Source organism: Telmatherina bonti, assembly GCF_933228915.1.
Source record: "Telmatherina bonti genome assembly, chromosome: 23".
Taxonomy (NCBI): domain Eukaryota; kingdom Metazoa; phylum Chordata; class Actinopteri; order Atheriniformes; family Telmatherinidae; genus Telmatherina; species Telmatherina bonti.
Window position 1 is genome coordinate 24,490,006 of NC_136632.1, and position 22,764 is coordinate 24,512,769.

At 40.6% G+C, this 22,764-nt stretch overlaps 1 protein-coding gene across 3 annotated transcripts in view; it reads left to right on the forward strand.

Annotated features, from left to right (window-relative positions):
• upf2 (UPF2 regulator of nonsense mediated mRNA decay) overlaps positions 1-21,755 on the forward strand; it is a gene marked incomplete at its 3' end in the record, with an annotated part of 40,883 nt that extends 19,128 nt beyond the window's left edge. The window contains exons 15-21 of one of the 3 annotated variants that reach the window (XM_079263582.1): positions 1,725-1,879; positions 7,533-7,637; positions 7,753-7,851; positions 7,938-8,111; positions 15,719-15,860; positions 15,944-16,064; positions 19,820-21,755. In XM_079263582.1, coding sequence (XP_079119708.1) covers positions 1,725-1,879; positions 7,533-7,637; positions 7,753-7,851; positions 7,938-8,111; positions 15,719-15,860; positions 15,944-16,064; positions 19,820-19,829 — 806 coding nt within the window. Of the gene's footprint in view, positions 1-1,724; positions 1,880-7,532; positions 7,638-7,752; positions 7,852-7,937; positions 8,112-15,718; positions 15,861-15,943; positions 16,069-19,819 lie in introns of those variants that run through there. The other 2 variants (XM_079263583.1, XM_079263584.1) reach the window with 2 other exon arrangements.
• Between the last annotated feature and the right edge of the window lie 1,009 nt (positions 21,756-22,764).

The following is a 22,764-nucleotide window of genomic DNA, read 5'->3' on the forward strand; positions in this document are numbered from 1 at the left end:
CTTATTTATTTATTTATTTATTTATTTATTTATTTATTTATTTATTTATTTATTTATTTATTTAGAACTGGCAAAAAAGGACTTTTAAAAGAACAAAACTAATATTGGTTACAACAAACACAATATGAAGCATTCAATAATATCCGGCAGTGGGAGATGGAACTTATTCTTGTTAACATGCTAGTTTTGAAATGTACCTGAAATTGCTAACATTTCCAGTTTGGATGATAATTTTTTTTAAACGTTAATCAGATTTGCTTGTAATTCATACTGCTGAAATGGGCTGTTTAGCTCAGGAATGGAAACTGTCATCGCGATAACTGCTGCACTTTGGTCAGCTGTATGTTGTTTTTAAAGTGCTTTATAAATAAATAAATATGGTATGGTAGATAAAGTCTATAAGAGCCGAAAAGCTTTGACTGCAGTGTCTTTAAAGGGTTAAAGATTGTTTTAGTTTTGTTTTTCTTGTTCATGAACCTGTCTTCTGCTAGAATAAATGTACACTGACCATGCAGGTAGATTTTTGTGAAATAGTCTCAATATTTTTTCTTTTGACTGGTATAAATGCCACCACATTAAACTATTTGACAGATTATTATTGTTCCTCTAATTCTTTAGAGGTGTTTAATAACATAACATAAAGTAAAAAAAAAAAACCTTCAGTGAGAAAGGGGGGGTCTTGTCTTCCCTAGTATATCTCGAACTCCTCCTTTGAAGGGTTGCCAAGTGCAAGATGATCTTAGGTGTCTAAATTTTCAGGAATGCAGAGATTCTAAGAAAATGAGCAGGTGAGAGGAAAAGGAAAGAGAGGTTTGTGTAGCAGGTGTATCCCGCTCTGCAGCAGTGACACAGCTTTGTTTTAGAGTTTCAAGGTGTTGACTTGGAATGCAGAGAACAATGCCAACGGCTGCTCCACCCTCGGAGAGCCTGACACAGCTGAGGCGAAAGCAAGATGGAAAAAAAAAAAATCCATTTTTGACCAAAAAAAAAAAAAAAAAAAGATTTTAAAATTGTGAAGCAAAGAAACTTGATTTTCAGTTTTTCAATTTGTTTTTCCCACCCCTAATAAATACTTTAAGTTGGAGTTGAAATATTTTTAACCCGGCTGTGAAACACTGGAAAGAGTCTCCTGGGAAATGTGAGGGGTTAGACGGAGGTATTAGTAAGATGTAGCTGGTTTAATTTGAAAGTTTACATTAATAAATACATCGCCTTAAAAATACGCGTTGTAACTTTCCACCGCTGGTGTGTGTAAGAACCTTTATGGTGTGTGTGTGAACACAGGAGACCAGAGGGTGATTGATGTAGGCCCCTTGAAGCACAACAGAAGGGCCATTGTTACCTTTCATACTTTAACCAGGATCCAACATACCTCAGTCCCCCAGGCCACTAGACCTGATCTGCAGCTCTGCCCTGACTTCATTTCTGAGCTGTCACCACGAGGCTGCAGTTACGCTGGAATGGCTCACACCTACAGTTGTGCTCATATGTATTCATCCCCTTTCATTAAAGAAAAGGCTGACTTTACAACAGTATGGAATATGGAATAAATTATCTTATTTGTTTGCTTTTTAAAAAAAATATTTCTATTGAACCAGAATTAGAAAATAATGTAATGATTCTCATAAAATTTTATTTATAAATATGAGCACAACTGTAAACCTGGTTCTGCAGACAGAAGCAAAATGTTCGTAACAACAAAGCATCCTCTTTTCTTTTTCAAGGCCTCGCCATGGAGAGGGACGGTCGCTCCAGCGCCATGAGCGAAGGAGATGGCCTGGAGGAGGAAGATGACGACGGTGACGATGACGAAGAGGGAGGAGCTGAGACCGAGGAGCAGTCAGGGAATGAGAGTGAAATGAACGAACAGGAAGAGGACGTGAGTGTTTCTGTCGTAATGAACTAACTCGTCCTGTTTTTCAGCTTCTGTCAGTGTTTGATGACGTTATCATACCGTAGCAACGATAGCATCACTAATAATAATAATAATAATAATAATAATAATAATTAATAATATTAGCAGTAATACTAAAAAGGTGTGTCCTTCCATGGATTAGTTTAACTCTTTAAATCATCCCAGAGTTGCTGCTATAGTCAGCGTGTAGTTACACACTTTGTCAGAGTTGTGTATTATTATAGTAGCTTATTGTTTAGGAGGTTTTCCTGGCCTTTCCAATACACACACAATATGTAGTATTTAGAGCAGGGCTACTCAATTAGATGTCCAGGTGGGCCAGATTTTCAAATAAAAAAATGATGAGAGTGAGAAAATAAAGTCAGGGAAAATTAATCAGTAAAAATAAATAAATAAAGACACATTTACGTTATGAGAAATAAGCGGTTTATTAATTTTTCTATTTTAAATCCAGTCCCACAAGACAAGAGTAAATGCACTAAATAAAATAATGAAAATTCCAGTCAGAAGCTGTTTTTCTCCTAACATTTAACATAAAAAGTTCATATCAAACTAAACTTCTTGATGTGGTGCCTTGTCACATAAGCTTTACACACCACCACACACTCATCGCATATTAAACACATCGGTTTGGCCCTCGAATGTGATGGAAAAATAAACAAATACTTATCAGTCCAGACGGGGTTAAATCTGCGGTTTTTGTTGTTAATTTTGTGTTCTTGGACGGAGAGCGACATGCTAGCTAGTGCGACTCTTACAACTTCAAAACACAACAACACACGCTGGGGTTAATGTTGCTGGGCAACCAGGTGTTGCATTCATGGTCTGCACAACTGTAGGATTGTAGGCTACTTAATCAACGTAAGAATGACTGAAGGTTCTGGATTAATATCTTCTCTCTTTTCCATAAGCTGGGCCACATGGGAGTTGGTTCTGGGCCGTCATGTGTAGAGGCCTGATCTAAAAATTCTACATGGTATTTCCATCGTGACTGATCGATGATAACTGTTTGTTTACCCATGATAAATACCGGTAAATAATAAATAAATGTGATAAAAGGAAAAGTGTAAACGTGTAAATAGTTTGTGTTTTGCGTTTGATTCAGTTCCAGTAACTGAAGGAACCTGAAGGAATGATGTGCAGATGGGGGTCATTGTGGATCTGTGTGTTATTTCTACAAAGTTCTTAGTTCAGTGTTTCTCAGTTACGGTCCTCAGGACACCCCCTGCCCTGCATGTTTTATAGTAGACCCGACCTAAACACACCAGAATGAATAAAGAGCGCGTCAACGGGCTGCAAAGAACTTGATGAGGAAGTAAAAAGATCGGACTCAGGTGCTTTGGAGGAAGATGGAACACTGGAAACACTGTGTTAGTAAGACGTTGTGTGTTTTGTTGTGCTTGTCCTGCATGCTGCTCTTCTTACCTCCGCCAAGGAAGTTATGTTTTCATCCGAGTTTGTTTGTTAGCAACATCACTCAGAAAGTTATGGATGGATTTTGATGAAATCTTCGGGATATGTTGGGGGTGTCACGAGGAACAAATGATGAAATGTTGGTGGAGATCCGGAAGAGATCCTGGATTCTGGATCACTATGAAGTTATGTTGGGTGTTAATCGCAATATGTTCACTCCGAGTGCTTTTCTCGACTTTTTATACATTTCATTTTAAATCATTTTAGCCTGAAAATCTGACAACTGAGGATGTCCTGAAAATGTTTGAGTCTGGGTATTGATTGGAAATAAAAGAGTTGAGCTTCTACATCATAAATCATATAATGGATGGCATCGGTTACTGGCATAAACAGATAGTTGTGTAATTCACAATGACTTCCTTTCCAGCCAAAGTTTCACCCAGATTTGAGTCAAGTTTTCTCTTTTTTTCTGGCCTTTTCAATCTAAATATCACTGAAGAAAAACGGTTCAAGCTGCAGGTTGTCCGTCTCTCAGCCGTAGACCTTCCTGTGGGACCCTGAGAGTCAGCTGCTCTTCATGTTTGTCCGAAGCTTAAAGAAGCCTGTTCAGTTCGTTTAGTTGATGTTTTCGTGTTTACCTGCTCTGTGGTTTGGTTTGTTTGTGACCTTATGAAAGCTGAAAGAGCCTCAGTGTTGTCCAGTTTGTATGGAGCAGGGAGGAACAAGCGCCAGGATTTTTCCACATACATTAAGAAAAGGAAAAGCAGTTAAAACAAGTGTGTGTGTGTGTGTGTGTGTGTGTGTGTGTGTGTGTGTGTGTGTGTGTGTGTGTGTGTTGACATTGTGCCCCTTCCTGTGTGTTTTGGCAGATCCTTATTAAATCATGAGCAGAGCATGAGGTTCTCAGTATGTGCTCTTGTCAACTTGTAAATCATCATCAGTCGCAAGAAGCAGAACGAGTCCAAGTCCATGTTGCCTCAATGGCGACGAGGTTTAATCAGAGAGAGCTGACCCGGATCTTCATGTTTCTGTCCCATGTTACCTGAAGGCACCGTTGGTTTGAGCCTTAAAACTTCTTCTGCTCAGTCTTCGCTAATTGTAAACGAGGCTTCCGGTTCGGGTGCTTGTTGTCTGGCAGGTACAGATCATCCCAGAGCTTTCAGGTAAAATAAAAACATGGATGTATCTGAATCTATCCGTTTTTCCCTCAGAAGCTGTGAGGATCCGTCCCCAGCCGGCTTTTCTTCGGTAAACTTTAAGAGGATCATTTCTGGTCTCAGAAACTGAGCTGTCAGATTCGTTGCTGCCGAAGCGAAGCGTCTTGTGTTTTTTTTTTTTTTTTTACTGGACAGATGTTCGTCCACTTCCTGTTGGGATTTCACTAAAGATCTCTGATGCAGCACTTAGTTTACATCTCCATTTGATCACATATGATCCTGAGATAACACATTGATCTAAAGACGCACCTGCATGTCCTCATCATCTCGTTGTTTTCAGTGACTGAGATGGTGAGAAATCTGAGGAATGTCTTGGATAAAACAAGCAACATCTTTTCTGTATCAGAGTCTGATGTTTCCACTTCCCTGCTGTTAAAACGGTCTGGGCGATACCAGAAGTAGACCTTCCGCCATGATGGTGTTGGCATCTTTATGGATGTCTTGCATGTAAAGCAGCATCAATAACACAAATGCAATATTCTGTTAAACCCGGGGTTCCCACAGTGGGTTCTCAAGTGCCGAAGTCCTGCAGGATTTCAATCTGTCCTCACTCCAACACTCCTGACTCAGATTAAATGGATTCAGAACCCGGTGAAGTTCTCCACAATGCCTCATTATGAGGCATGGTGTGTTTAATCATGGAAACATGGAAAACCTGCAGGTTTGTGGCCCTTGAAGCTAGGGCTGTAACGAAATGCTTTTGTCTCGATTCGATTCAATTTTAATTGCGATTCTCACAATTCTTTGATATTGATTTTAGTCGACAAAAACTAAAAACGACAACAAAAAAATGTACAAAACTTTTTTTTGCGCGTCATTTTTGTGGATTTCAATGAGGAAAAAAACACAGTAGCCAGATCATCATTCTGCTGCTGTAATGCCCAAGAAGACAAGTAAAAAGATCAATAAAAAATGATAAAAAAAAATTTAAAATGGATTATTTTTATTTGAAATTTTTTTTAAACAAAAAATCTGAATGTTATGTTTTATTCTTAAAAATATAGAAATATTTTTATCTCAATAAATTTAAATTAAAAATTTTTTTTTAACAAAAAAAATTATATTTTCAAATTGTGAAGAAAAAATAAATCCCGATATTTGATTTTTTGATTCGATTTTCCCACCCCTACTTGTAGACCCCAGTGTTAAACTGTGTGTGTCCTGCCCAGTTGGAAGGTTTGTTAGAAAAAAATCAAATTTATAAAGAAATTTTCATTCAGGAATCACACAAGTGTTTTACGTATTTATTAGGGGTCAGAAAATCAAATCAAAAAGTAAATTATAGGGATTTTTTGGCTTTGCAATTTTAAAATGGATTTTTTTTTTCAAATGAATAAAAATAATCCAATATAAAAATGTTTTTATTTTTTTCCAATTTTTTTTTTCAAATAAAAATGTATTAATTTTTTTTGGTCATTTTTATTGTTTTTATTGATCTTTTTACTTGTCTTCTTGGGGATTATTGCAACAGAATGATGGTCTGACTACTGCGTTGTTTTTTCTTAATTAAAATCAAGAAAAAAAAAGTTTTAAATATTTATTTTGTTTTGAATCTACAAAAATCAGCAATATTTAAGACTTGTGAGAATCGTAAAAAATTGGAATCGAATCAGGACAAAATCATATCGTTACAGCCCGAATATCTATATAAAAATTTCTGTATATTTTTAAGAATGAAAAATCACATATAATTTAATCACTCTTGTTCTCCCTCAAAGCGCTGATCATCCACCACCCGTCTTTATTTAGTAAATATAAAATATAATGCAGCTTGTGTGTGAACATATCAGGAAAGGATTTCATTTGATGATGTTTTATTAAAACATCTTGTTAATAGTGAGAGTCAACACAGAGTCCCAGGACCAGAACCACAGGAACTAAACAGAAAATGTGTCCAGTTTTAATCTGCAGGCTGAGAAAGTAGGAGAAAGTTTCACCTGGCCTGAGGACTCCGTTTGCCTTTAAAAAACAAAAAAGATAGAATTTAAAAATGTACAAAATGGAATGTAAAATGTAAATAATGAAGGAAAAAAGAGGGAATAAGAATAAAATGGACTAAATAAATAATTCAAGTAAAAACTGAATAAGAAGTGTGTGGGGACCTGTATTTGCTAAATTAGGCACAACTCAGGTGTAGAAATAATTTTTATACCATCTGTTGTTAACTTTATATGTTTTATGTGTTTATTTTAACATAAAGAACAAAATTTGGAGATTCACCTTAATTTCATGTTACTGTTTAAGCAGCTTTTTATTCCTTGGTAGAGAAGAAGAGAATTGTAATATCTTCCTGACCAGTTCTTAGCTGCCCAGGTGTCGAGGATAAATGGTATTCTGTTGTATAAATAAGATAAATAACATCAGATTGTTTAGTTTTTCTTCATAAAATGGGAATTAATAAACCAGTTCTTTAGGAAAAGCAGCTTTAAACAGCTGGAGCTTCTTGGCAGGTGAGACACTGGATTTTATTCCCAACACGCTAAAGTTTGGTCAACAGCTGTAAACCTGACGTGAAATCCAACGTATCCGTGTTTCTATCCAGTTTAACGTGTTACTGGTGACCTTTGTCGTGTTAATGGACCAATACACGAGGAACTGCAAGGATGTTATCAGGGATATTGTGAAAAGTAACGTTTATTTGTTCTGATCAGGGCAACTTTGTGACCGGAGAACTGAATTCCTTCCTTCATTAACACAAACAGATCACATGCAGCAGCGTCCTGCAGACGGAAGATTAGAGGTTACAAACACTACGTCGAATCCACACACAGATTCTCACCACATTTTAATCTACATCTCACTTTTAAGATCAGATTTCTCTTTTACATTCAGGTGTGGATTTTTAGTAATTAGGGGTAACAATCTATCAGTGGCGCTGTGCATGTCGGCACGCAGTAGCACACCTCTTCACTGCAATGATGGCGGCGCCACAAGATGCTTGAGCAGACTAAAGAGCTGTTGGATTTGTCTGTATGTTTCCTCTCCAGGAGGGATCAGACAACGAAGAAGAGGAGAGGGAGGAGGAAGACGAAGAGAACACAGACTACCTGACTGACTCCAACAAAGAAAATGAGACGGATGAGGAAAATAATGTAAGATCTACGTGTCTGCTTGTCGAGCTGTTTTCCTCCACGTCATCATGGCAGCATGATGACGTGGATCTTCGATTTGTATATCCGGTCGTGTTAATTTGCGCTCTGTGTGCAGGAAGTCACCATCCGCGGCGGTGGCTTGAAGCACGTGGCCTGCGCTGAGGATGAGGACTTCATCCAGGCTCTGGATAAGATGATGCTGGAGAACCTGCAGGTACGCCATCCTGCAACACATCTGCAGGCAAAAGAAGCCGCTTCTCTCTCAGCGCGACTCTGACCGGTTTCCTCTCGTCATCACAGCAGCGTAGCGGCGAGGCGGTGAAGGTGCACCAGCTGGACGTGGCCATTCCTCTGCAGCTGAAGAGCCAGCTGAGGAAGGGCGGCTCGGGGCAGCAGTGCATCAGCGAGGCAGACTCGGACATCTCCGACACCATGCAGTTCGTCATGCTAACTCGCAAAGGCAACAAGCAGCAGGTAAAACGGAGCAACTTCTTTTTTTTTTTTTTTTTTTTTTTTTTTTGGTCTTGTCCAGCATTTAAGCAAGCAGACTGATGTTCTGGATGCTGTGTTCTGCTGAGCAAATTTATTTTGCCAAGGGGAACTTTTGTAGATGTAATGATCCCCTTGTATTTCTTGATTCTTATTTTATTTTTCAATTTGTTTTGGATAATAGCTTGTATTACAGAGTTTATGCTGCTGGACCCGACCGGAAAGGACAGGAAAGGGGCAGAAAGAGAACAGAAAAGAGAACATAAAACAACAAAAAAAAAAACAAAAGAAAGAGATCAATGCATACATGTATATGCACATACATACCCACCTACATATATATGTATATACACTCGCACATACATTATATATATATACATATATACATACATACATACATATACACATACATACACATGCATACACACACATGTACACATACATGCATACATAAAGATAGATATACATACATACATATACACATACATACACACACATATATATATATATATACATATATACACATATACATACTCACATACATACACATACATCTACTCATCCTCACACATCCCTATCCCCTACCCACCTATATCCCCAACCCTAATCCCCCCCCAGCCATCCCACCATCCATCTGTAACCCCATACACCCACTCCCACACATCCTCACCTCACCCCTCCATCATGTCCCATGTGAGATACCTCAGAGGGGGCAGAGGACAGGATGGCCCCGATCAGGGCCCCCATAATTACCGCCCACCACTCCCAGCGTCCCCCCCACCACCCCACAGATGCAGCCGACCCAGCACCCCCCCAGGGCCGGCGACAACCCTCCTACAGCCAGGCCAGCCCAGACTTAGGCCTAATGGACGGCACTCTTCCCCCACCTGTAACCCCCCCCCCCCCAGTAAAGCCCCAAGAGCAGGGGCATGAGAAGACCCTATCGTCCCTGCCTCCCCCCCGCTTATGACTGATTGTGAAGTATGTATTAGTTGCAATTAAAACTGAGGGAATTGCCACGCGGTGTTGGGAGAGGGACCACCTAAGCAGCCCCGCCCACCATACACCGCATGCTCTTCCCCCTAATCATGTGAGTCGTCAGTGTTTTGGTGTTTGGTGTCTAAGTGTAATTAAAACTGGGAGGTGAGCCGAGGCTGGGTGCAGCGATCAAAACCACCTTGATGGCCTTTCTCACCACCCAGCGCCACGTGCACACCTCCCAATACCCTGCCTGTGTGTGATGGGGAGCGGGGAGGAAGAGGGATTGAGGGATTTAAGTCTGGAGGAAAGTGAGCTTTCCTCCAGAAGGTGAGCCGCCCGTGGCACTGGGCATGCCCCCTACTCCCAGGGCCCCCCAAGGACCAGGACAAGCCGGGGACAGCCATCCCCGTAACCAGAGCCTTCGGCGACTCTAACCAGAGAGTCATCACCGACCCAAGAGGGGACCAACTCACCACATGCAGAAGGGGGGCACGAGGACAAAGAGGAGGCGGGGCGGCAGAAGGGGAATCCCAGACCGATTGTCCACCGCCCCCTCACTCACAGAGGACACCCCCACCTGGGGACATGAAGTCCCCCCTTGTCCACACATCGGCACTTCACACTGTCTCAGCACACACCTACAGCCACACACACACACACTTCCGGACACATTCAGGTCCACCCAGCCACCCGTTCAGCCCACCCTTAAAACCATCCTCCTGACCCCCACGTCACATCCAAATCTCCCCCACTCCCATCCATCATATCTACACTTATCCACCAACCTACCACACACATGCACCACCCACTCCCCCATACATACACCCCTGCCCCCCCCCCCCCCCCCCCCCCCCCCCACACACACACAGACAGCACGCGCCCCCCCCCCCCCCCCCACACACACACACAGACAGCACGCGCCCCCCCCCCCACACACACACACACACACACCCGTATACATGCACCACCGCCACTCCCCACATACACGCATCACCCCACTCCCCTACACACACGGCACTACCCCCCCCCCCCACAGACACCACGACACCCCCCCCCACACACGCATCATCACACTTCCCCACCCACACACATCCACATACCTATGTACCGCCACCAGTCCTCAACGCACACCCCTTACACACATCCCTCCATACACACTCACATCCCATCCACACTATCAAACACCCCCCACTCAACAAGTCCCAGGGTCGCAACCAGGCACCAGAGCACGTACCTGCCCGCCGCCGCAGCGGCAGGTCCAGGTCAGCCCAGCCCCCCCCCGGCACAAGCCGACCCCCCACCCCCAAGAGACAGGGGACAACCCCGGGCACCGGAGCCCGGGACCCCGCCCAGCCCACCCCACGGCGGCACAGGCGCCCGTTACGGAGTCACGCCCGCCAACCCATCCCCCGCCAGCGACCTCGCCCCGCCGCTGCGCGGCAACTCCAGCCGCTGGCCCATCCAGGTCCACAGTAGGGCTAGAAACTTAGCCACTCCAGCAATGGAGCAGTCAAAATCCCCCCCCAGGAGCCCACCACAGACCCACAGCCCCCAGAGAACCCCAACCGGCCACCAACCCCGAGCGCAATAAGGTCACATTCTCCCCCCATACTAAGTGATGGAGCTGATCACAGGGGACCAGAGGGAATAAAGTTCAGCTGACTGATCTCTTGAGGAGGCAGACATCATCTCGACACTGATGTGATCTAATAAGAGATTTCTGAACTGCTGGATACACAGACTTTGTTTGCTTTTCCAGTTTAGAAGGATAGTTTTCTTTGCGATACATAAACTGGTGAGGATTAAGTTTGCAGAATTAAATTCTATGTTAATTTCACCCAAGTAACCCAGTAGGCCCCGGAGCAACTTCTACATCACATATTATCCTCCACATGCAGGAACAGAGCTGGAGTGTGTGACTTCCTGTCGCACACCCGGCTCAGTCTACCTGAAGCCAGGAATAATATTGACTATGTTGGTGCATGTTCTATCGGCCTTTTTATAAGGAGCAGTTCAGGATTATACGTCGTCTTTCAGCAGCACTTTTTTCCTCTAAAGCAGGGGTGCCCAAACTTTGGGCCTCCAAGGGCCAAACTGAAAGTGATCCTGTGAGCCACGAGCCAAACACTTCAGCTTTAAGGATGAAACACAAGTAAATGCATGAAGTTGTTTTAGTTATTCTTCAATAGCTAATACAGTGTATTTTTCCTTTTCGAGCAAATGAAGTGTTGCATAAAAAATCAATATGGCAAAGGAACAATAAAGCCACAGTTAAAGGGGCAAGAAACAATAATTACAGCCACTAAACTGCAATATGTCGATAAGAAGAAACAGTGTGTGGGACAAGGCAAGGTGCCAATTAGGGCTGGGCGATTAATCGGATTTTTATCTCAACTACGATCTGGGTTTTCAACGATGAAAAAACTAAAAGGGTGTGATTATTTTTCTCTCTGCAGTTTCCTCTCCTGCTGTCTTCAGCTGCTAATCGAGCGTCTCTGGCGTTGCAGCGCTGTGCTGTAAACTCCTCCCACAGCCGCTTTGCTTTCATTCAGACACTGTTGCCAACTTGGAGACTTTATCGCTAAATCTGGTGACTTTTTTTGTTAAAAGCGACAAATCTAGCAGCTTTTACTGGAGTTATTAGAGACTTTTCTGGTGTTTTGGCGACTGACTTGAAGGCACATATTGTTCTGCAGTTACTGTAAGGAAGGAGCAGCGGGAGCCTCTTCCGTCCTAAAGCACTCCCAGGCGGCCAGTCTCAGTCGGCTCCGGCTGCAGGTCCATGTAGAATAACTGCAGTAGGTTGTGGAAGTTCACCTAAACATAGTTTATACCATTGTCAGTGACAACTGGCTGCATTATTTTCCTATACATAGTTCGGCGAGTTAAACGCTGTAACATCCCTCCGTTACGGGGCGTTACCATAGCAACACGTTAACCAGCTGTTTCAGATCCGCCATCTTTTAACAGGTGAATGAGAGAAACGCGCTGCAGCCTGACAGCGGTTGTTTGGTATAAAACATACATCCAGGCCAACATAAAATAGTTCCTGTAAAAGCAGTAAAAGTGGATTAAACAAGTCAGAACCGTACATTAAACGGTTATAATGCACGACACGGAGTCTAGAACACCACGACGCGCAGCGATGTTTATAAATACTGGATAATTGTGTTAAATAATCGAGTCTCAATTTCAGTCAAATAATTGCGATTATAATTTTTGTCATAATCAAGCAGACCTCGTCCCGATACTTAGTTGGTCTGTGGACATGACCAGTCTTTCCATGCTGGGTTGCACCTGGCTCACTGACAAGGTGAGGGTGTCATTCAGGTGAGTCCCTCTCAGTCTGGACTTATCGAGGTTCATGACACTTGTTATTGTCTTTTCATCAAGTTCTGTGGAGTATTGATATAAATATCGACTAGAGGGGCAAAAGCAAAGTGCTGGCGGGCCGATTTTAGCCCGCAGGCCCCACTTTGGGCACCCTTGCTCTAAAGTTTTATTTTACATTAAACGTCTCTGAAGCATTGTTGTCTTTTGGTTTGATTTGCATTTGAAGATTCGGCTTCTCTCTGGAGATCGGTCCTGTTTTGTTCTTGCTGCTCGATGCAGTATCACAACAGTCAAATCAGCGTTGCTTGTTGCATAGCAACAAAACCAGAACCAGTCTGGTTGGAGCGTTTAAACTGGTGAAGCTAATGGGCATGAGGCCACCCACCTGGTCTGCAGAATCACCTGTAGCTCACTTTGTCTGAACCAGTTCTTTTAAAACATTGCTTACTGAAAACGCAGCTGGACGTGCGTTTTCAGGTGTGTCTGGCCAAGTCTACACACATAATTTGGTCTGGTAGTAGAAGAAGAAAGACAACCATAACGACAAGACATTTAGAGATGGTTGAAGCTTTTAAAGAAAGGCTATGTGGTGTGTAAGGCGTGTTGTGCGGCAAAAGACAACCTCATGGCGGCACATTACCACCACTAACAAGTAATCCACGTTCAGTCACTTAAATCTTTTTTCCTTCATCCTGATGCTCAGTTTGAACTTCAGCAAGTCGTCTGGACCGTGACTAAATGCACTGACGATAGGATATTGATTGGCCAGGTTTACCCAGTTGAGTGTCAGATGAGTGTTTTTGCAGTTTGTATGTACTATTATACATTATATTTTATTATATTATATATTATTATCTATTATTATTATTATATGCATTGTATTATTATTATTTATATTATATTATTATTATATATATTATATTATTATTATTTATATTATATTATTATTATATATTTTATTGAATTTCCCTTTGGGGATTAATAAAGTATTTTTCTTTTTTTTTTTCATTTTCATGTACTGCATCAACTGATTGCTTGATATTATAAAAACTGAGTAATTTAGCTGTCAAAACTATCAGCAAGCCCATTTCTGTTCATCAACACACAAACATTGGTTCAAACAGTGATTACACCAGATATCTTTAACTTTTTTTTTCCTTCTGGGGCGCTTAAACTCACAAGGTTCTGTTGCTGTGCTTCTGGATTTTTATATGAAGCTCCTGTTCTACCAGCAGGGCAGAGAAGAGAGGGAGAACGGATCTTCATGTTTTATTTTTTCATGTGTGCGCCGTCATTGGCTGGTATCTACAGCCCACATGGCGTCAGCCCAAAAACAGTGAACACGGCAAAGTAAGGAGAAGTGAGGGGAAATGCCAACAGAGGACAAGGAAACACACCACAACACACTTCTAGTACATCTAAGTCATTATTAGGAGGATACCTTCTGTAGGAGTGTGTGTTCAGTAGGAACTGGTCGACATGTCTGAGATGTACTGAATGTGTAGGAAGGCGTGCAGAAAGCTGCATGTGTGTTGGACTGGAATGTGTGGTTTGAGGCCAGTTCTGGCGCTGCAGGGTGTGTCCAGCTTTATGGAGAGACTTGGAGGTTTAATGGAGCGCTCGGCGTTCAAAGGGCAGCTGAGAGCGAAAACATCAGCTCGTCCGAGTGTTGGACATAGAATCTTTGTGCGGGAGGTGTCTGGATGGGAAATGACATTTCTGTCTCTGTAAACAAACACGGCTTCACCACCTTACAGCAGCAGGGTACAGGCATCCCGTGTGTGTGTGTGAGTGTGTGAGTGTGTGAGTGTGTGAGTGTGTGTGTGTGTGTGTGTGTGTGTGTGTGTGTGTGTGTGTGTGTGTGTGTGTGTGTGGCGCTGACTGTCCTCAGTGCTGCTGTGTTGGATCTGTGTGAAACTCCGTCCCACAGAAACAGAGAATCCCTTCAGTAAACGATCCGCTCCAGGAAAGCTTGTACTCCGAGGAAATTCTGGGTTTCTGGAAGTTGATTGAATTATTCTTTTTGTGTTAAATATTAAACTGCTTCACTTTGTATAGTTTAGCATTTAGAGAGAAAAGCCGACACTGATTTTGTGTATATACTAAGTTTGATTGTTTGAGTTGTGGAGCTCCTGTTTTCTTGGATATTCATGGGTGTGGATGGTATTTTAGTAAATTACCCACATTGCTATCCAGTGCACTGCCACTCACTCCAGAATTAATATATTATATACATAAAAACTAACTTAAAAACTGATTTAAAGTGGAGAAAAGTGTATTTGAATTGCTTTAGAGGAAAATTCCTGTGATATCAGTGTGTATTTGTATTTCATTTACCTGCTAACTTTTGTTGTACTTGTTGTGTTTGATTGTTGATGTTTGTTGGGTGTGTGGTATATTATAAACCTGTGCTTGTGCTGCCTTCTTGGCCAGGTCACACGTGGAAAAAGTCTAATCAGGTTAATTAAAGTAGAAATTAAGTTTAATAAGTATAAGGTATCTGCTACTGATGTTCACAATGCACACATACATTATAAGTGCCACGTTTGCCTCTGTTATAAACAGGGGAAGAAAATGATTCAGCTATTTATATAGAATGCATACAAAAACAAAAATAATTTAAGAACACACTAAAAGTGCCTGAGTTATTTTATTTTATTTTATTTTATTTTATTTTATTTCATTATTTAAGGCCAAAAAAGACCATAATTAAGATAATTTAAATCATGTTATATTATCATAACAGATTAGTTTCTTGGGAACTTTGCATTAAAAGTGAATCAAATGTGTTTCCATATTTTTATCATTAACATTTAATTTTCTTTCTCTGTTTATAGTGAATATCTCTATTTATTATTGGTTTATTGTCATGTTTTTTGATATGTCTGACACAATTTTCACATTATTTAGATTTTTTTAACACTAATTTATTTGTTTATTTTGTTCTCTGCGGCTTTGAACACCAGTGGGAAAAGATGCTTTAGGAAGGCTGTGATGTTTAAATGTTTGTGTTTGGCATTGATCATGAAATTTCAGGAAAGAAATTAGACTTACTTGCTTTAAAAAGATTCATTGAACATCAGGAGCAGATATAAAGGTAGTTAGCTTAGCCTAGCATTCAGAGTGCTCCTGAATACCTGGGTTCATCCTCTAACGACCTTTTTTGGGGCTTTTTCTCAGACAGTTCATCATTTTCAAGCTGAGAAACATTGTAAGGTTAACTCAGTCTAACCAACCCTCTCCTGCTTCGTCTCTTTCTGTGTTGTTCTGGCCAACAGTATAAGATCCTGAACGTGCCCCTGTCCTCCCACCTTGCTGCGAACCACTTCAACCAGCAGCAGGCTGAACAGGAGGAGCGCATGAGGATGAAGAAACTCACGCTGGACATCAACGAGAGGCAGGAGCAGGAGGACTATCAGGGTGCGTGACACATGATTTCTGCTGAAACATTCCTCCGCTTGTTGCTGTTTCAGCTAAATCCCCATTTTGTTTGCGTGTGACAGAGATGATGCAGTCCCTGGCCCAGCGTCCGGCTCAGGCCAACACCAACCGGGAGCGCCGGCCTCGGTACCAGCACCCGAAAGGCGCCCCCAACGCCGACCTCATCTTCAAAACTGGAGGAAGGTGAGACACGAGCTCTGATAAGCGAGGCGCTGCCGCCGGTCAGAATGTGGCGGATCAGGGATCCTAATCTTATATGCTGACAACGTCTCGCCAGTGTCTCTTTGAACAGAGAGAAAAAGACGAGAAAGGAAAGGCATGAGATCCGAGACAGACAGAGAGAGATAGACAGGAAGGTCAAGCAGCAGAAGCATGTCGTGGAGTAGAGTAGAGCAGCTGGAGCTGCGGAGCGTCGCAACTCCATGCAGGACATGGATGTCCACCAGACACCAGGCTTATTTCAGTGCATCTTTACTTCTCTTAGATTATTTGTCATTTTTATTAAAAATGCTCTGGAAATAAAGATTAATCCTTATTTTTCCACAAATATTACACTTTTTTCTCTTAGATTTCAGAAAAGATTTGTCTTCATAGTGTTAAAATAGCAGACATAAAATATTTTCTGTATTTTCTTTCTATTTATGTCTAAATATTACATTTAAATATTTAATTAAATAAATGAAAAATACTTAATGTGTTGAAGTAGGTGTTTATTTTTCCAGCTTCTACCTTGTAAATGGCCTTTATTGTTTTTTTTAATTTGTTCTTATTTTTTACATCAATATAATTTCTTGTATCATTTTAATCTTATAAGAGTAGTGCAAAATGGTAAACAGAGAATTAAATAAAGTCAAATAAAATAAAAAATTATTTAAAAATAAATGTCTTAGTTTATATACAATAATTATCAAAAAATTGAATTGAAATCCACTCAGTCATTTTCCTTGGATTAGATTAAATTGAATAAAAACAAATAAAATTTTAATTATTTAGAAAATGAATATGTCTTAGTTTATATACAATAATTATCAAAAATTAATTAAAATGCTCTCATAGTAATTTTCCTTGTGTCCATAACTTTTTACAATTTTAACTCAACTTATTTATCTCTAATATAAATCTTTATATTTTCTTGTCACCTGTTGGCTGACACCTGTAAAGCACCGACTGTGAATAACACAGATTAAACGTAAGGTGTTATTCTTGCTGCCACTGCCATGAAAGTATTGCAAGTTTTATTCACTCGTGGCGCTTAACCTGTAACTTCCCATATGACACTGTCATAAACTTAAGCACTTGCAAAATGCAAAAACTGCCCCAAAAGCATGACTATAAATTATATTTTTGAGCATAAATGAAGCAGCAGCTTTCTTTGCTTTTTTGCTTTGTCCATTTATTTTAATTCTGAGACCTGTTTGTTTGAGTGTCATGGAATTAATTCAGTATATTTACTGGCTTAGCTGGAAACGTTCACGTCTGTCTGAATTTTTCACCCCTGCAAAAAGATTGACATATTGAATGTTAACATATAATGTCATATTAATACTGATATAATATTATTATTATTATTATTATTATTATTATTATTATTATTATTATTATTATTATTATTATTATTATTAATAATAATAATAATAATAATAATAATAAATTAATAACCTATGATAATATTAATAAAAATAATAATAATAACTAATAATAGTTAGAAAATAATAATCTAATTAACTAATATTAATCTATTATTTTTTAATAATAATGAATAGTTATATAATAGATTAACCATCTAATTAATACTAATATAATAATCAAATTAATAGATAAATAGTCTATTATAATAATTCATTCATTCATTCATTTTCCGAACCGCTTATTCCAATTCAGGGTCGCGGGGAAGCTGGAGCCTATCCCAGCCGGCTTTGGGCGACAGGCAGGGAACACCCTGGACAGCTCGCCAGTCCATCGCAGGGCCACACACAGAGAGATGAACAACCACACTCACGCTCACACTCACTCCTAGGGGCAATTTAGAGTGACCAATTAACCTATCATGCATGTCTTTGGATGGTGGGAGGAAGCCGGAGTACCCGGAGAGAACCCACGCATACACGGGGAGAACATGCAAACTCCACACAGAAAGGATCGAACCAGCGACCTTCTTGCTGTGAGGCCACAGTGCTAACCACTTCGCCACCGTGCAGCCCCTATTATAATAATATTTATAACTAATAATAATTTATAATAATATAGTCATTAATAGATTATTGATCTAATTAATACTAATATAATAATAATCTAATATTAATACTAATTTAATACTAATATAATCTCATAGGGATCAATAAAGTCTAGTCTAAGTCTATGCAACCTGCTCAACTGGTTAACCATCAAGCCTCTGTGTGTATCTGGCAGCTGTTTGTAACAACCAGCAGCATGATGATGTGGTCTGCATAGTGGAACATTTCGCAGGTAAATGATGGTGGTGAGCAAAAAATATGATCCAATACTCACCAGACTTAACCAGGCTTAAAATTAGTAATAATGTTGCATTTAAATCATGCTGAAGACAATAAAATAAAGGATCTAAAAATGTGAAATGTGAGCTTATTCCCATATCATGCCTGTCAGTGACAGCATCAGCCAATCAGGAGAGATGTTTTTTGTTCAAATGCGTTGGTTAAAATAATGCAGCATACCACTAACTCGGGCTGGGCAATTAGTAGAAAGTTAAGCATGATTTCTCCTGTCGAAACCTCCATTCTTCAGTGAAAGCAGGACAAAAGAGGTGCAGTGGTTGTTGTAAAGGTGCACTTGGGTCAGGAGGACCAGGGTTTAAATCTCCAGGCTGAACCACTGTGACCCCCTGAGCAAAGTTAAATCAGATAAAGGAATTTATAAAGTATAGTAAAATAAATAAATGTTAGAATTGTTACTTTGAAGACCTTGATGCTTCACATCAAGGTGAAGTTAGGCTACTAGAATTGGCAGAATGTTTTTGTTTGTTTTAGGCACCCTTTGTACATTTCTTTAACTTCCCTGGACCTCCGAGCAGGCTAGTATCTATGGTTTTGTTCCTGGTTTTGCATTTGAATAAGTAAATCTTAAATAAAAACTATGTTTATCTGAAAGTAATTCCTGAAGTGGATGTCCACCACAGTTGTTGGTTTTATCCTCAGCGAGGTTGATTCCAACTACTTCTTCTGCTGAATTACAACCTCTTGCTGATTAAGTGTGTCACATTGAGAGGAAACCAAACAAAGCCAGATTATTTGCATTGAAATAGCGGTGATAACTGATGATAACATCATAGGTGTGCCCACTCGATCAGTAAAGTTAAGCTCGGCCACTAGAATTGGCAGAATTCTAGTGGTGTTTATGGCAGCTGTTTGTTTTAAGCACGCTTTGTACATTTCTTTAACTTGCCTGGACCTCCAAGCAGGCTAGTAACTCTGTTTTTGTTCTTGGTTTTAATTTAAATAAGTAAATCCTAAATAAAAACTGTTTATCTGAAAGTAGTTCCTGAAGTGGATGTCCACCACAGTTGTTATTGTTTATTTTGAACAGTAATTAGATTATAACTCAAACATGAATATAAAACGACGAGCAAATCAAGAGGTTACACATCTGATGCAAAAAAACCCTGTAAATTATATATATATATATATATATATATATATATATATATATATATATAAAAATCTACAAGTTGTTAGGTTTTACCCTCAACGAGGTTAATTCCAACTAATTCTTCTGCTGAATTACAACCGCGTGCTGCATAAGTGTATCGCATTGATAGGAAACCAAACAAAGCCAGATTATTTGCACTGAAATAGCGGTGATAACTGATTTCATGATGCTTCGTTTCTTCACTTCACGCTGCATTTATGTGTGTGAGGTCCAGTTCTGCACGTCTACAGTAACTGTCCTGCTCTGTCCTCCAGGAGACGCTGATTGGAGTCTGGGCCTGGGTTGAGTGAGCAAGCAAGGGACAGAATGAACGAGCAAAAGAGAGAGAGAGAGAGCAAGACAACAAAGGAGATCAGAGGGGAAACCGGTCGCGACCGGAAACCAGTCCCCCAGGCTCCCATTGACGGCGGGACAGACCAAATCCCTGACCTGAACACACACCGTTACCCTACGAGCAGCCTGAAGCCTGAGGAGGAGAGGCGAAACGGCGAGCTGGGGTCAGAGGTCGGGGCTCAGACAGATGGCTCTCTTTCTTTTTTGTCTGTTGCCTGAGATGATAAAAACACCTGCCTGGACAAGACTACACACACCTGACCGGCAGACTGATGGTGGCGAAGATGAGGCGGGTTCATTTCCCGCCGTCGCACCGGGTGGAGGAAAAAGTCATTTTTAGGAATTAAAACCTACGAGTGCACAGCTGGATGTTTGTTCCTTCTTCTTTTCTGTATTTTTGGACTCTTGCAACACGAGGAACTCATCTGATCGTCCAGCTTCCTGCGACAGAGATGTGCAAAGCGGCGTGGAAATGCAGCGATGCAGAGACGGACAGGATGCAGCTCTTGTTTCAGCAGACCTTTCGGTCCATGCTATGTCAGCATAGAATTTTCTCTTCCTCACTTTGTGTGTAAGATAGTAGAATTCCTCTCAGCTCATGTAAATGAATTCAGCAGCTGGACCGAGGCAGCTAAAATATTCAGCGAAAGGAACAATATCTGCTCATTTCCAAGCGTCCTGTGGAATTTCCCCAAATGCATTAAAAGTAGCCAAAAACCCTAAATATTTGACAATAATTAGAATTAAAAACTAGAAGTTATTTCGGGAAAAATATGCTGTAGATGTTGGAGTTTTACCAAAAAAATTCCTCTTTTCAGAGCGACACCAAACATCAGCTGAGAAATGTACCGAAAATTTGGCACAAATGACTTCACGGCAGGACTTTGGAGCAGCAGAGGAAGCAGATGCAAAATATCAGCTGTAGGAATCGCATTTGTGTTCATATCAACTTTTAAGTAAGTCCATGAAATTACAGGTCAGGAGAAACTAACCCTAACTTCACACATGGAGTTAGTCAAACAGGCTAGCTGGCTGATGAACCGTAAGAAGTAGTCACAATGTCCGACCGCGATAAAATGAGCTATACTTCCTGATGTTGCTTTTTGCTACATGGGACAATGCTTACTTAAAAAGATCAGAAAAAAAATCACCTTTTCACATTAATAAAGTATTAAATCTGCCATATTAGTTAAACCTTGCTAGTAGCTCCAGCTTTGTGTTCACATGAGTTCAAATTTATAGGAAAATGTTACCTTAATGAGAGAAGTATCTGTATCTGTTCGATTCAGAAATGACTAAAACCCTCAGACCAGACCCCGCAAGTTTTACGTGGTTTGGTTAAAGCAGCTTAATTAGATGAAGAGTCAGAGCAGCGCTGACAGCAGGGAAGCAAAAGATACACAAATAGTCCGTTTTTACGCCTGGAAAACTCGCCACCAGACCGACAGTCGTGTACCGTGCAGACCTGACAGCCTCGTTGATCAGAGGTGGACACCTGAGTGTACATTTCTTCCACCTTCTCTCCAGCTGGATAAGTTTCTTCTTTATTTGTTGCACATCTGGAACATTCAGCTTGCTTTGATTTGTGTAGTGCAACGTGATAAAAGCCTTGTTTTTTCTTTCCCACTTGGACTTCTGGTTAACCGTGTGCCTGAGAGTCTTCCTAAGTGATGACTGTATTATTTTAGATTAATTTAACCTGTTCAGCCTCTAGATGGATAAGTGTTCTTCTGCATGGGCCTCTCTTCTTCGCTGTAGTAAAAAACAAAACACACCCAGCAGTGCCGTAGTTTGTCTGTGTCTAGATTCAAAACTATTGTTCTTACGCTGCGAGCAGAAGAAGTGAAGCTTTGTGATACAGCTCACCATGAAGAAATAAGAATAAAAGTCTAGAGAGGATTCAAGTTTGTTTGGTCTGTAAATGAGGTCGGTCTTGTGTTTGTGGCATGTGCGTGTTTGCGAGGGTGTGCCTTGTTTGTTGAGAGCTAATTACAAGGCGAGCGAGCAAAAGTATTTCCTCATTTCCCGCCACGACTTTCCTTAAATACTGCAGAAGTGAAGCAACGCCGAGCACAGTGGATTAACCTGGAGAGGTTTGTGGTAAAGAAAGGATTGAAGCTGTGCCAGAATCCCTCCATCACGCATTATACATTAAAAACCCAGTTTGTTGCTTTTATTCTATACTTGTAATAATTTCCTGCTAGTCTGTTGATTTTATTTTATTAAGCTATAAATGTTGCTGGATAACATAAATAGAAAGTAAGTGCAGAGTCTTAAAATACCACTGAGCTGAAGCACTTCTAAATGAATCACAGCGTTTAGTCTGATTTGATAAGAGCGAGCATGGCGCATCAATGTTTCCACCATCTTACATTTAGTTTTTAAGATAAATAATGAAATGTTCTACCTTAACCTTTGTCTCAAAGAGGAAACTTGTTATATTAGGGAAGAAGACATAATGAACCTTTTTCTAACAGATTAAATCTCTCAGATTAGAAGAAGTCACTGCAGATTTTCCATCAGACTTTGGGTTGGTTGTCTATGCAACTTAGTGCGCGTCAACAATATTTCCTGTGCTTAGCCAAGAAGATGATGGCGTTGGACAGTTAGCCGCAACACAATGTTTGGAGTCATTGTTGTGTTGAAAGGTGAAATTCTTCTTCAGCTTCATAGAACAGTAGTTTTAAACTTTGTGCGCCATAAACCCCAAGATAACATATATTAGTGTTTGCTCCCCGACCCTGACCCCAACGAACTGAGTGATTAACTGTGTGACGTATCAAATGAGTCATCCTGCAGCATCCTATAGAGAGGCCTGGGCGATTAATCGGATTTTAATCTCAACTACGATCTGGGATTTCAACGA